The sequence below is a fragment of the Cavia porcellus genome, unplaced genomic scaffold (assembly GCF_034190915.1).
Source record: "Cavia porcellus strain 051 isolate PalLab524CR breed Dunkin Hartley unplaced genomic scaffold, mCavPor4.1 scaffold_13, whole genome shotgun sequence".
NCBI classification, from domain to species: domain Eukaryota; kingdom Metazoa; phylum Chordata; class Mammalia; order Rodentia; family Caviidae; genus Cavia; species Cavia porcellus.
In genome coordinates, this window is record NW_026947496.1 from 50,440,276 (window position 1) to 50,455,400 (window position 15,125).

Consider the following 15,125-nt stretch of genomic DNA (forward strand, 5'->3'; position numbering starts at 1 on the left):
TCTGCAGGATAGAAATTACACCATTTTCATTTTCCCAATTTAAAAAAAGGGGGCTTAGGGTTAGTAAAAAACTTATAAACTAGTCAGATTTGACTATGTAGCTCTTTGACTACAGCTAGTCTTGAAAATGGGACAAGATCTCAGGAGAAAAACAAATGGACAGAATCTGGGTCTTGATTCTATTTTACTTGATAGTCTCTAGTTCAAATCCTGCCCCTTCAGAGGGAATTCTTTAATCATACATAGTTAAATGGGGTACAATTAATCCACAGGAAATGGAAGTATCACAGTATCTTCCCACTGGTTAACACTCAGGGCAGACTGGATTAAAAGGAATGACACAGGAAGGAAAAGAGAAGGAGAAAGGGCAAAGAAGGAGAAGGAAAAAGGGCAAAGAAAACAGCCCATGACTATTAACACTTTGATTCTATCCAAGTTTCTATTGGATATCCAGCAAGAAAAAGAATCAACATCTACTTTAAATCTCAGAAACAGAGGTATTGCGCTTAGGCTTAGACTCCACAATGACAGTCCATTACAAACAGCGTAGCCTGATATGTAGGCATACCTTAAAAATAAGTTCTGGATTTGAAGCGGCCACCTCTTCAATGTCAACGCCGCCCTGAGGGCTGCCCACCAGCACAGGGCCATTGCAGGCCCGGTCCATCAGAATCGCTAAATAGGTTTCTCTAGAAATGTCCAGGGCTTCAGCAATCATCACCTAGCACATTAGTGGGAAAGTCAAATTAGTTCAGCATCAGGTAAATTTCCATTTAGAAATCTGTACAAACTTATTCCACAAATCAAACAACTTCATTTTCAGCAAGTTAAACTAGTGAGTTAACTCACGGAGATATAAGGCTTCTTCTCCCATGGTGCACAATGCCCATTTTCACCTTCTAAATTGATCCTGTTAATTTTTTCAAATGATAAGAATTCGGTTTGCCACAAGGAACATTTTCACTTTAATCTTTTATTTTCCCCTTCCTTGAGAAACTGTTGTTTAAGAAAAACTCCAGGGAAGCAGCTATAATTCTAATTTGACCTATTAACATTACATATATATCACTAGACTGACTTTTCTCAGATTTCATTGGAAAATCAAATTTGACTATTAAAGAAAGGTTCTTTTACAGTACCTCTGATGTTTCATCTCTTTGTAAATTTTTATCTCTTGGATCACTGTACTTTACTTCACTTTATACTCTCTTTTAGTTTATAAATACAATACTTAATTGTTCAAAAATAATGCAGTATCTACCAAAAGTAAATATGCAAGGGAGTAAAAACAGCCAACTGATACACACCTGTCACATCTACTCTGCTGCCTAGGAAAAGGTATGTCTTCCTGGCTTCCCTTGGAGAAGGCAGTCACTAGCCAGGACTCTGGTTGCAAAAGGTAATGGGTAGGCTTCATTGACCTCTCACTGCCCCAGCCAAGTGCCCTTTACTCTCAAGTACCTGAGCAAATGCAGTCCCTTTTTTGTAACCCGTTTGCAAGCATTACAGGATAAGAATCATCCTACACATGGAAGCACGTTGTTTGTAAGATCTCTTTTTCTCCTAGGACTATTTAGTACATCTATGTTAATATTTAGCCATGTTCCGGCTAATGACTCCTCATAGTGAATTTCCATTTTTCTAATATTTTACCATAGTCATTATTATATTTTTCTGCATGTGTCTTTGCTCATTTTGCCTTTCCCTGTAAAGTGAGATAGTTAGGTTTAACTTCTGAATATTTATGAGTTTTGGCAAGTACTTACCAACTTGCCTTTAAACAAGAGATTATACACATTTACATGCCCAGTAAGAACAATGAAAAGTATCTTACTTCATTCTGACAAGAAAATAAGCACATTCATAAGTGATCAGTAAGATTTTAAAATAGGAACATTTTCAAGCCTAGCATGGTGATACATGCCTGTAGTCCTAGCACTTAGGAAACTGAGACAGGAGGAGGATCGCTGCAAGTTTGAGGCCAGCCTAAATTATACAGTGAGACCCTGCCTCAAAAGACAAAACAACAGCTAGGTATGCTGGCGCATGCTTTTAATCCCAGCACTCTGGAGTCTGAGGCAGGAAGATCTTTGGGAGTTCAAGGCCAGCCTGGACTACAAAGTAAGCTCGAGGCCAGCCTGAATTGCATAATGAGACTCTGTCTCAAAAAGACCAATCAATCAATCAATCAATCAATTGCTTTTCCTAAAAGTTTTTAATAAAAGGTTTCATTTGAAAAGTTATGAATTAAACGGCATTAGGTTTCAACTACTTAAAGGCCTCAAAATATTATGTTAGGTCACATCAAATAGTAAATATACACATACTGAAAAGTAAGTTCCATTATAATGAATACACAATCCCTCCCTTTCCAAACTTTTGTCGAATTTATCATCAGTTAAAAATAAAATATATGGGCTAGAGTCAGTAGTAGAACATGTACTTAACATGCAGTAGGCCTTAGGTTCAATTTCCAGCCCCAAAACTAAATAATAAAAAAGGCATTAAAAGGCAATTGTTTCTTAGCACATGTTGCTACAATCATCATAGAACTATCTGATTTCAAGGTGGTTGTCCTTTCAAAAATTGAAAGTGAAGTCACCTGTTATCATAAAATTCTCTCAGCTTTTGGGTAGCTGGGTACACAGTCAATACAATCTCTGAGGAATGGCAAAACACCAAAAGCAAAAATATGCATTTCTGCTATTTTCTGATCAAATATGATAGCAATGTGCATGAAAGGAAATAACATGAACTATGCCTTTGTACATTAATACATATTTTTGGAGAAATTAAGACAATCATTTTTTCTAAAGACTTTTTTAGAAGAATAGATGCTTTAAGGAATATGGCAAGCAAAAAATACAAAATGAAGAATGTGGGGTTTTGTGCTTTATCTGTACTATCATAAGTACTATTTACCTCTATTACAGTTCACTTATTAAATGAAATTTAATGACTCTCAGTAGTTATTCTTAGAAGAAACATAACACTATGACCCTTCCAAGAGTCTTATCCTTCATCTTCTAAAATGCTGACAGATGTGCTCTGTATTCCATCAATAGCTACTGTCTCCAACAGCTTTTGCTGTATCATTCCTTAAAAAATGTATCATTCTTTAAAAAAAAGTCACCAAGTAAATGACTAGTAGATACAATTCAAGAAATTTCACAGGAAGACTAGCTTTTTCATGTTGTTAATCCATTCCCAGGACTCCAGACGTCAAGAGATTTTTACCGATTAGTATAGAGAGATCTAATGGCCTCCACAAATATTGGTCTCAGGAGAAGGGGAGGGAGGTACATTTCTAAAGGGCTTCATCTGTGAGCTGCACAATGATGATTATCAACATCCTTTCTGTGGAGTCCTCTATTTGTACAAGTTTTAAACTTTCTTTTTTTCATAAATGTTACTACTTTGTTTAAAAACAAACCCACAAAATTTCATAATAAAAAAAGTAAAAGAATAACAAAATAGCTGTTCAGTATAAGACCTCATAAAAAAAAAAAAAGGATTCTTACAAACAGGAAACAAACACATCATAGCATAAAAAAAATTCATTTCAATGAACTATGAGAAACCAGTAGTATAAATGAAACAAATGAGAAGATATATTAAAATATTTTTGAAACAACCAAATAGGTAATTTGGGAATTATTTTAACTTTTCCCTACTTCCTATTTATTTGTCTTTATCTTGTTCTTTATACTGGTATTCTGAGTTTCTTGTAAGAAGCCATATGATATTTAATCTTGTCTTACTGATTTTAAATTAGGTTTTCAGGTTGTATCATTTACCTATGCTTCAAATTTATCTTTGTTTATGACACAGTAGAACTCTATCATATAATATCATGTTTTCCGTATGCATTCATCTGCTGATGGGTATATGTGCTGTTTCCAAGACTCAGCTATTCTCAGCACACTGCATTGTGCTGCGATAAACGTGAGTATAAATGAATCCTTCTACTATGCTCATTTCTTTGGGGAAGATACCTAGAAGTGGGGATACCTTGGCCTAACAGAATTCTAAGTTTAGTTTTTAGGGGATTCTCCACAGTGATGTCCATAGTGGTTATACTATTTTACAATCCTATTAATGGTGTAGAACACTTCTCTTTTTCCAATGTCCTGCCCACATTTGTTATTATTAGATTTTGTTAAGCTAGTCATTCTTAATGTGCTAACTGGTATTTCAATATATTTTTAATTTGAATTCCTCCAGTGATGTTGAACACAGTCTCATGTACTTATTGGTCATTTGTACTTCTGAGAAGTATGCATTCATTTCTATTGCCCATTTTTTGAGTGGAGCTCATATTTTGAGGAGTGATTCTTTCGAGTTCTTTATATATTCTACATGTTGTCTACGGTCTGAGGAATACCTGGAAAAAATGGTTTTCTATTCTGTAGTTTATCTCCATCAGTTGTTTCCAGTGCTGTGCAGAAGCTCTTTTTCTGATACAATCCCACTTGTTTATTCTTGGCATTATTTCTTGTGCCATTGGGGTTCTTTTCAAAACTTCCTTGCCTATATCTATGTACTCAAGAGTTTACCTAATTTATATTTTCAGCAGATTGTTTCTGTTTGAACATTTAGATCTCTGGTCCATTTTGATTTTAGTTCAGTACACAGAAAAATATATGGCTCTACACTCCATCTTCTGCATGTGGATATCCTATTTTCCTAGAACCATTTAAAAAAGGCTTTCTTTCATCTGGTGTACTTTTTGCCCCTTGTCAAAGATCAAATAGTCATATGTCCTTGGGGTTGTTTCTGCTTCTTCTATGCTTTTCCATTACTCACCATATCTGCTTTTGTGGCACTGTATGCTATTTTAATCACTGTAGTTTTATAGTGTAACTGCAAGTCTTAAGATTGTGATGTCACCTATTTTGCTTTTTATCTAAGACCTACACTATTCTTCAAGTCATCTAGTAGTTGTTGGATCCATTTTTAATATTCCTCTTGTTGTTTTTAAGATATCTCTCATTAATTAATCACTGATCACAACCTTGTCCTTAGATTTGACACTATCCTCAAACTGGTCATTTCTACTATCCACTCATTTTCAATTGAAATTTTAGTTCTTTTACTTCTGTTTGGAACTTTTGTATGGATTCTTTTCCTGCTGGGTGCTCATGTTAAGCATTTCTTTCTTTTGTTCCACTAGATTTTTATTAGTGCCTTCTCTAGATGGCCCAATCATTTTTTTTATTAGGGTTATTATCTGATTAGTTATATCTTCTTTAAATTTGCTAAGCACCATATTGAACAATTTTACCTTCATCGATAATCTTTCAGATCTTATTGCTGTGTGGCTTATGCTTTTTTTCTCCATCATGACCCATTAAACTGGTTCTGGTGAAATTCAGAGTTTATAGATGCTTTTTGTATTTCTATTATTTGTTTGCTTGTTTTTGTGCCAGAGTTTGCGGCTTTGTCCCAGTGCCTGGTTCTTTGGTAGTCTGCCCCCAGTATGTTTATGACCTATAGGCAATCCAGATATTGGTATACACAGAAAGCAAATTGACAGCAATAACTACAATAAGTTTCTGCCTTACAAATATTCAAATTGCAAACATTCACAGATGTACCATATCAAATTCACTTTTGTTGGTTTATGGAGGAATCTGACTTCCAAACAATTCTCTTGGAATGGAACTTGTTCATAATTTGGTGACTTACTGAATATTACCTTGGGTATACGAGTAAAGTCAACAATAACAGTGGCATCAAATATCAACTAGAAACAGACAAATCCTAAGATCTGCTCTCAACCAGAGCAAAAGGTCTGTAAGTTTTGTGAAGACAGTAAGGCTACCCACATATTGATTTTGGTAACTCAGTAATTTCTGGTAGATATAGAAAGAAGTACAAGACTCAAGGATACTACTAGATTAAATGCTATCTCCTTCATATTTTTTCCCTCGAAAAGGTTATATCCACTAACTACTGCCGCACACAACAGTATACAGGACCGGATCTCAGCATCCATGTGGATCTCTGTAAACACCCATTTAGCTTTCATGCCCTCCAAGCTTGTCTTCAAACATATTCTATCGCTTAGTCTCTAAAAGCAAGTTAACATTTTATTGCTGGAGTAAAACTCTCCTCTTGGATTTCAGTGTCACCTTCAATCAGGTCAGTCTTTTGGCTATAACTTCTGCTACTCTGAGCCACAGGAGGGATACAGCCCTGGTGTCAGCAGTATATAAAGAGCTCGTTCTTACTCACAGGGCCCACGAGGCATCAGTGTTGCTGTGGAGTCAGTTGTCTCACCCACTGGGCACATGAGGTTCTGATGTCTGCAGCAGGGGCAAGGTGGGGCCTTTCTCCTTTCCTACAGGGACTATGACTCCTTGGTACCTGTGGGAAAGGGTCTCTCTCCTTTGCCGATCAACGAGGTTAGTATCTGCAGTGGGAGTGACCCTATTTGACCACCAAATCTGTCCATTTCTTTTTTGAGTACCTTTCTATTCAAATTGTTGTCTGTTGACAAATGCCTGTGTACAAACTGTCTATAAAATAATTATGAAGGAATATGACTAAAAGACTATATTTTTAAAATTTTACTGCAGAGCAGAAACCAGTACTGTGACTCATGTGCCCCAGGATGAACAGTGCTACCTCAATTCCCTTTTCCTATCCCAAGCAACACATCACACATTGGCACAGAGTCAGAAAACAAGTGCAGTGTATGAATGCATGGGTGTGTTTAGCTATGTTTAGCATCTCAAGTAAACATAAAAATTAAAAGTTTCTGTAACACTGAGACTTTTGAGTTTGAACAGATGGTACAGAAATACATTTTCCCTTAACACCTTAGTGTTAGCATTTGTTCTAATACAAATAAAACCTTGGACCATAACATAGATAGATAAATAACTTAAAATGACTCAAAGTTATAAAGACGACAGACTAGCTAGCTTGAAATACAAGGCAGGACGTGGTGGGAAGTCCCCTCTCTCTTCCTTTTGTCTCATCAGTCTTAAACCTGATGCTGGAGGAGCTGGCGAAACAGCAATCCCAACAAGAAGAGAGAAAGAAATCTCCAGGTCCACAATGCTTCACTAGAAAAAGTTACCAAGCATTTAGAATGGAATTAACAGCAACTTTAAGGAACATGTAGGACAATGAAATTGAGGTTCCAGTGCCACTATTAACTGCTATTGAAAAAAAAAAAAAAAAAAGAGAAGTAATAGGTGTGAATCTAACAACATCTATGCCAACCTTATATAGTACACAGAGAACTACCCAATAATGATGAAAGGAATCAAGTCAATCCACCTAAAAGAAGAGACACACTGTATTAATGGACTGTGAGACAATATAGCAAAGACATCAATTCTCTTTAAACTGATATAAAAGCTTAACAAAATTCTTAGCAAGATTTTTTATAAATAAAGACAAGATTATTTTAAATTGTTTATAGGAAAGCATAAGAACTGAAATAGATTAAAGTGCCTTAAAAAAGAATAAAGTAAGGAAATTAGTATCCGCACCTTCGTAACTTATGTAGCTATAGAAATTAAGATTGTGTAGTGGTAGAAAGATAAACAAATATACCAGTGAAAGGGAAAAAAGAACCCTAAAACAGGACCAAATAAATATAACTAGTGGACTTTCAACAAAGTTGTCAATGCATTTTAGTAGGAAAGATAAGTCTTTTAAAAAAGTATTTCAGAAATAAGTGAACATCCACAGGTGGGAGAGGAGCCTCAACCTAAGTCTATCATTGTATACAAATTAACCTAAATTTGAGTACCAACTTGAATAGATATATATAAAAAATTTTAGAAAAAAAAAAGAGCAAATCTTGTTACTTAGGGTTGGATATAGAGTTCTCAGATCTCATTCCAACAGCCCAACAATTCATAAAAGAAACTCTGATGTACTTCACTTCATCAAAATTAAGACATTTTGTAAAACATAACATTGAAGATCAGGAATATATGAATTTGTAACAGGAGAAAACATTTGAGAAGCACACTTCAAACTGACCAGCATCTAGGATAAATCTCAGAACTCAGTAGTAATAAAATACATAATCTAATTGGAAAATAAACAAAAGACACTGTCTTTTACTATCTGTGCTACTCAAACAAATTACCAGAGAGTACAAAGAACAAAAACTTAAGCCAAATGGTTTTTGGTATATACTTGCATCTGAGACACTTAGAAGGCAGAGGTACAAGGATCACATTTGTTAGTTAGTTAGAGGTCACCATGGGTAACAAAGTGATACTCTACCTCTAAATGAATAACAACAATAACAATAAATTATTTTTTCACACAGTTTTGAATTCTAGGACATCATTATCAAGGTGCTATCACTCTAGCTAGTGAGTGCTCTTTTGCTGCATCCTCACATGTCAGAAGGCAGAGAGACAAAAAGGTCTAAGCTAGTTTTCTTCAGCTTTTCAGAAGGCACACAAACCCCTTCACGGCAGCAGAGCCCTTGTGCATTCTCAAAAGGTCCTATCTCTAATGCCACAACAATACGAGTCAAGTTTCAGCATAAATTTTGGAGGGGACATTCAGACCACAGCAGGCATAAAGAACAATTCACCAACGACAATACACAGATGGCAAGTAAGCAAATAAAGATGTTTAACATCTTCAGCTGCTAGGGAAATGCAAATTAAAATCAGAATGAAATATCACAGCACCCCTATCAGAATGACTAGAATAAAAGAAAAAAATACCACTACCAAATGCTGCCTAGAATGGTTATTCATGTACTATGAGAAGTTATGTAAAATAGTACAGTCCCTTGAGAACATTTGTCAATTTCTGAAAAGATGAATCACTCAACTAAAATATAACTCAACAGTATCTCCCTGGAAATGAAGATGTAACATTCACACCAACATCTGGTTACAAAAGGATGTAGAGTGGTTGAAACAACCCAGAAGGCCTTCAACAGATGACAGTTAAACAAACTGTGGTACATCAGTATTACAGAATGCTACTTAGTATTAAAAAGGAACAAACCTCTGAAACAAGAACCTCAATGAATGTCTACAAAATTAACCTGATTGGGGGGTAAAAAAAAATAAAAACAAACTTCCCAAAGGTTATGTAATACTATTTGATTTCATTTATGCTACATTTTAGAACTGTTTGTGTTCTCTCAGATTGCTATGTTGAAAGATAATATCCTATGTGATGGTAGCTAGAGACAGAGCTTTTATAAGGTGATTAGATTGTAAGGGTGGAACTTGAAAGAAAAGAACTTATTCCCATCTGAAAAGGACCCCAGAAAGATCCCTCATCTCTTCTCCTATGTGGGAATAGCAAAAATCTTGGCATTGTACGGATCTTCACCAGACACCAATATGCTGGTGTCCAAGTCTTAGATTTCACAGCCTCCAAACTATAAGAAAGAAATTTCAGTGGTTTATAAGCAACTCAAATTGTGATATTTTTTTATAACAGCCTGAACAGACTATGAGATACGCATCGAACATCGCCTATCTTAAGTTTCTAAGCCAGTATTAACTTAATCTGTAAAAATTCTTTCTAACAGGTTAATTATTATTACACCTGTTTAAATGTTGGCTCCTAAATGTGGAAACACTTACACACAAAAAGAAAAAGACTTCAGCCTGAAAACATCATATCTACATCCCAGAAATGAGCACTATGCCTGGCACATAAAATAAGCCCAAAATATCCTTCTTAACCATATAAGCAAATCTATCCTAGTTCTCACTCTTAGGATTCACATATTATAAATCCTTAAAAGTTTATCCTTGCTCTTTCAAGCTGCATAGTAAATACTAAGTGATGACTTTTAATCCCTGACTCCAGGTCAGTTCCTCCTCTTTCAACCCAATGGCTCAAGAAAGATGGAGTGTTCACTGAATATCCTGGGAAACAAAAATCTGGATGAGACTGTTACTTTTGTTGCAATACTCAATAGACTCTGTGTGCATTTTGAATTTTTTTTTGACATTTTTTTTTATTTAAAGAAAAGGAAACAAAAAAAATACATGGAGATTAAAAAAAAGGGTTAGAAATAATACAAAATTACAGAAAAACAAACGGTAAGAAATTGCTGGTTGATAAGTTACACATTGTCATCTTAGAAATAGCTGTTCAGGTTATAGAATTAAAGTATTTAGAATGACATTCAAAAAGTGACACTACAAACCATTCTGCTCTATGATTAAACAAAAGCTCAGTAATATGGTTATCAGTCCTACACATTTGTTTTACATCTCAAAGAGGGTAAGATTAAACATATCAAAACAGAACAAAACAGTTAAAAAAATTAAAGAAATACAGATTTCAAAGCAAGTCCACTGGAGATCTTCCCTGTCTATCTAACTGTCTCTAGTTTCTTACAAATAGTTGTCCCCATCTTCATCCACTTTATATACTTATTGCATATTATAGAACTAATCAAATCATTACAGGATGATGAAGGCGTTTTAGATCCTCAAGTTCCAAATTAGGGAAGACAATAGTAACTACCATCCCATCTCTCATTCTCTTTGTGATAGCTGTCCCCATCTCTACATATGCTGAAATTGAACTCAAGAAACCAGCCCAATGTCATTCTAATCAGCGAACAATAGTATTGCTAGAATTTATATCATAGTGCTTCTGAAAATGAAGGACAGGGCCATTATCATGGCTAAAGCCCCCACATATCAAAGTATTCAAACATTCAGTGCTGATTTCACTAAAAAAAAAAAAAAAAAGTGTATCAATGGGTGCTCAGTAAACCATTATACTTATTCACAGAAATACTATGCCTCCAGCAAAAAAAAAGATGAAACCATATGGATTCACATGGATAGAAGCCTAAGGTTCTGTAAGCTAAAAAATGCAGTCTTTAAATTTGTATGTAAAATGCTGTGGTTATAGACACATGAGGAGACAATTTGCATTTTAAAAGAACAAAAGTAATATATGACAATTAGGGTGAGGTGATAGCACAAGAAACTTTTATTTTTCTGAATTTTATATTTTTGTACAAATGGAATTTTTTATGTGTTAAAGACTTCTGCAATCAGAAAACTATTTAAAAATAAATCACGTGTAATTTTCTAGCAATGACTCAATTTACAAGAATGCACTTCCCTCCACTATTTCAAGAACAAATCTACAAAACTAATTCTTTATAGGACTCCATTACTATATAGTGTGAATCTGCTTTGTGTGTTCATTTTTATATACATTAAAAAGTACCACAAACTCTAAAATCCCATGTGGCCACATAAAACACAGTTTCTACAACTAAAAATACTAATTATTCCCTCTGTAAGCAAATTTTCAGTGAGTCCCACAGATAAAGCATAATAACCAGATTTAAAGGGTAATAAAAGTAGTTCAGGCTAAAGAACAAATCAGTTTTAAACGGTTCTTACACCACCAACAGGGCAGCAGTAGAGGGACATGACCAACAGCAGCTTTCTTCTGCTTCCTTAACATTTAGAGAGGTTTAGTGAGATGGAGCTCAGGACGTGTCAGGATTCCAGTGTTCCTCTAGCTTAATGCCCTTGTATGGGTGTTAAGGTAGATATTTTCACAGTATACTAGCCAGTGACTATTTTTAAATCATGTCAAGAGTTTTCCACAAAATTCTTTCTCTGAAAAGTGTAAACAAAAAAAATACCACTTCAGTGTCCAAGAAGCATAGCACAATGATAGAGAACATTGATCTGTGTCAATAAAATAAACAGGTGCTTACCCCTAAGAGTGGGGCCCTACTGGAACAGGAGCTTCTAACCATGACTCCTAGGTCTGGTATACAGGATTTACAGATGGATCCTATTTTTGAACCCATTTTCACTATAGATGTCTTGAAATTTGAACAAGGGTCCCTTCTTGCTACTTTACACTGGGTCCTGCAAATGAAGTAGTTGGTTCTGTTGCTTCCATGCAAGGAGACTGCATGGGTGAGAAACCTGGCAAGAGAGGCAGATCGTGGCATCAGCTCTGCCATTCAGAAGTTCATAGTCAAGGCAAGTTTCTCAGAGTTTACTTTGTGTGTATATGCTGTGCATGTGGGTATACACATGTGTACAACCCTATCCACAAGTGGGTGCCCCAGCAGACTTTAATACAACATACTTCAAGTGTGGTGTATTAGTAACTGGTGATCAGCTTAAAACACCAAGCTGAACTTAATCAGTGTGGGTGCTAAGTGTAGATGGCCCATTGGAGGACTACTGTCAGCATAAAAAGAGACTGATAGAGGAAGAGTAGCATTATGGATTCTAAGTGTTGCTGTTTGGAGCTGTTGGCTCTTCTGGAGGAGCTTCCCATGCTAGCTCCCCTGATATGAACTCAGCTGTTATCATCGGAGGAATTCAGAACCTTGTTGTTCAGTGTTATGGATTAAAATCTGGTGGTGAACTTAATACCAGCTGAACTAAATCAGCATGGTGCTGGGTGTAGGTGGCACACCTTTGATGAAAGTTGCCAGCATAAAAGGAGACATGGAGAGGAAGAATGCGGCATTGTGGGTTCGCAAGTGTTGTTGTTTGGAACCACTTGTTCTCCTGGAGGATGGATCTTGTCATGCTGTCTTCCCCAGTATGAGTTTGGCCATTATCAGAGGAGCTCAGAACCTTGTCACTCAGAATGGCTATGGTTCACTTTGGAGAAGCCCTGGTCCTTACACTGAGCATTGCTTCCTGGCTCTGGAGGGGAAGATGTGTGCTGTTTAATCTTCAAGAGGTTTGTTGCACTGGTTGCATGATACATACTGGAATATTATCATCACTGGAGGAGCTCAGGACCTCATTGTCACTGAGGATGGCTGTGGTAATTTTCAGAGGAGCCCTGGTTCTTTTGTTTGTTTGTTTACCAAGGATCAAACTCAACCTTGCACATGCCTGACAAGTGCTTATGCCAATGAGCTAAATCCCTGGCCCCTGAACCCTGGTTCTTATATTGAGTGTTGCTTCTTAGCTCCAGTGTAGAACCCTCACTCAACCTGTTGGAACAGATCCTTCATCCTCCTGGCGTAGACTTTCTAGCTTCCACCGCTGATCTCTGGGGTTTCCCAACACAGATCCATAAAACAGACTTGCATGAGTCATTTGTCATGGGCACTAGACCTCTAGTTGGACTCATGGGGGAGGTTGTCACGGGTTCAAGGTGGTTTTAGCTGGACTCACACAGGACATTTACTGGGGCATCCAGGCCCTTGCCTGGATTTTTTAGGTCTTTAGTGCTGTGGACAGATTTTCTTCACTTTCTTGTATTTAACTCCAGGTGATCATCATAAAGTAGTATTACAAATTCTGTGTGCTGTATATAATTGTTGTCCTTGCAACCCCTGACTACAACACTGAGAATGGCAATGGTTCACTTCAGGGGAGGTTTGGTCCTTACTTTGAGTATCCCTTCCTTGCTCCAAAGGGAAGATATATACTATTTAATCTCCAGGAGAAGCTTATAACACTAGCTTCCAGATATGTACTTCACTGTTCACTCCATTGACTTTCTAGCTTCTACCACTGACCTTTGGGGCTTCTCAGCACAGATCTGTAAAGCAGACTTGCATGAGTCATTATAGGCTCTGGGCCTTCAGTTGGACTCATGAGAGGAATTATCACGGGCTCTAGGTTTTCAGCTGAATTCATGAAGGTTAGTGCAATAGGATCTAGGGCCTCAGTTGGATTTTCCAGGTCTTTAGTATTGTGGACAGGTTTTTCACACTTTCTTTATATTTGACTTGTTGGATGACCATTATAAATACAATACTATAAATTATATGTCCTATATATAATTGTTCTCCTTGCAACCCCTAACTACAACACCCAGCAAAAAAGGTAGCTCAGAATCTTAAACTATGATATAGGGCAGTGATAGTGAATGTTTCAGAGTTTTCAATGATAAAACCATTCTGCTACAGCACATGTGCCATAGGTTCACCACAGGTTTAGGGACACTTAAGAAAAGCACAAAAGGCAATTGTGATAATCAGGACTGAAAGTGGGGACAAATGGTGGAGGATATGCTCATCACTTAATATAAGGCCTTCTTACCAATCCCTTCACAGCTTTAAAGGATGCATCTGCGTTCTGAATGAGAAAAGTACTGTTCACGTACCCCTACTCACTTTTACAAAATGCAAACAATAATAAAATACCAGAAGTCTTTTGATTTCTCCTCAAAGGCACACCCACCATTTGCTAAACAGATCATGTGAGGCTTAAATAATTAAATGGCAAATTGCCAAAGAGCAATGCTTCATTAGATGCTGTCAAAACTGAAGTATGGTTTTCTTCTAATTTTTTAAAAACACATATAAAGAAAATGATCAAAAGCATCCATATTACCTTGTTAACTTTCACACCTTCTTTTGGAGTTTGTTTTGTTGCTAGATTATACCCAATCATCTGTTTAGCCAGCTGTCCCACAACATTGGGGCTGAGAGGAAAAAAAGAAAAATCAATGTTGGTTGAAAATCATTTTCAGTAGAGTCTATGCACCCTCATGTCTACACTGCAAGGCCCATCCCCCACTCCCAGAACTCAAATCTTTCCACTCATTACTATGTGCCTAGCGCTGTGCTAGAGTTGAGAGCAAAATATAGAGTAAATGAAAGCCATAAATATAAAAATTTGTTTTCTGATCTCTGCATTGTTCACTCCCTTCCACATTAGTTACAATCATCACAAAGAGACATTGCAGAGATATACAGCAGATTTAGATAAAACTTGAGTAAATATTTGAGAGTGGACAATTTGGGAAATACAAAAGGATGAGAGGAATAAACAAGATAAAGATTTAAATAAAAGAAGGATGCGTAACACAACCACGGATAAGAAGAATAAATGATCAGTGTTGGGAGATAACATTGAAGACAGTCTCAGAGGAAAGCAGGTATAAACTACTGGGTGAGAGGATCTGATGTTACTGGTAATATGGAGCTACTCTAGGAGCTTTAACAGAAATGACATAAAGCATCATTTCACTCACAAGTAGTAGTATTTCAAACATTTATGATGAACTGCTTATTGTATGAGAAAGAAATATAAAATTTCTACCAATTAGGGAAGAACAAACCTTTTAAGAAAGCAGAAGGAAACTACGTCGTTCCTGGAGCCCTCTACAGATACTATTTCCTCTATTTGTTATGATCTGCTCCTACACCT

The 15,125-nt window shown here is 36.4% G+C and overlaps 1 protein-coding gene and 1 long non-coding RNA gene across 2 annotated transcripts in view; both read right to left on the minus strand.

The window, feature by feature from the left end:
• Positions 1 to 15,125, minus strand: part of Suclg2 (succinate-CoA ligase GDP-forming subunit beta) — a 267,332-nt gene that overhangs the window by 120,761 nt on the left and 131,446 nt on the right. The window contains exons 4-5 of the mRNA XM_063260219.1: positions 14,307 to 14,397; positions 569 to 721 (exon numbers count right to left, since the gene is read on the minus strand). Of these exons, the coding sequence (XP_063116289.1) occupies positions 569 to 721; positions 14,307 to 14,397 (244 nt within the window). The remainder of the gene's footprint in view (positions 1 to 568; positions 722 to 14,306; positions 14,398 to 15,125) is intronic.
• LOC134478559 (uncharacterized) lies at positions 4,894 to 14,300 on the minus strand. The gene is made up of 2 exons (XR_010051273.1): positions 11,705 to 14,300; positions 4,894 to 11,603 (listed from the first exon to the last, which is right to left on the minus strand). It is a non-coding gene; the product is annotated as an uncharacterized LOC134478559 (long non-coding RNA).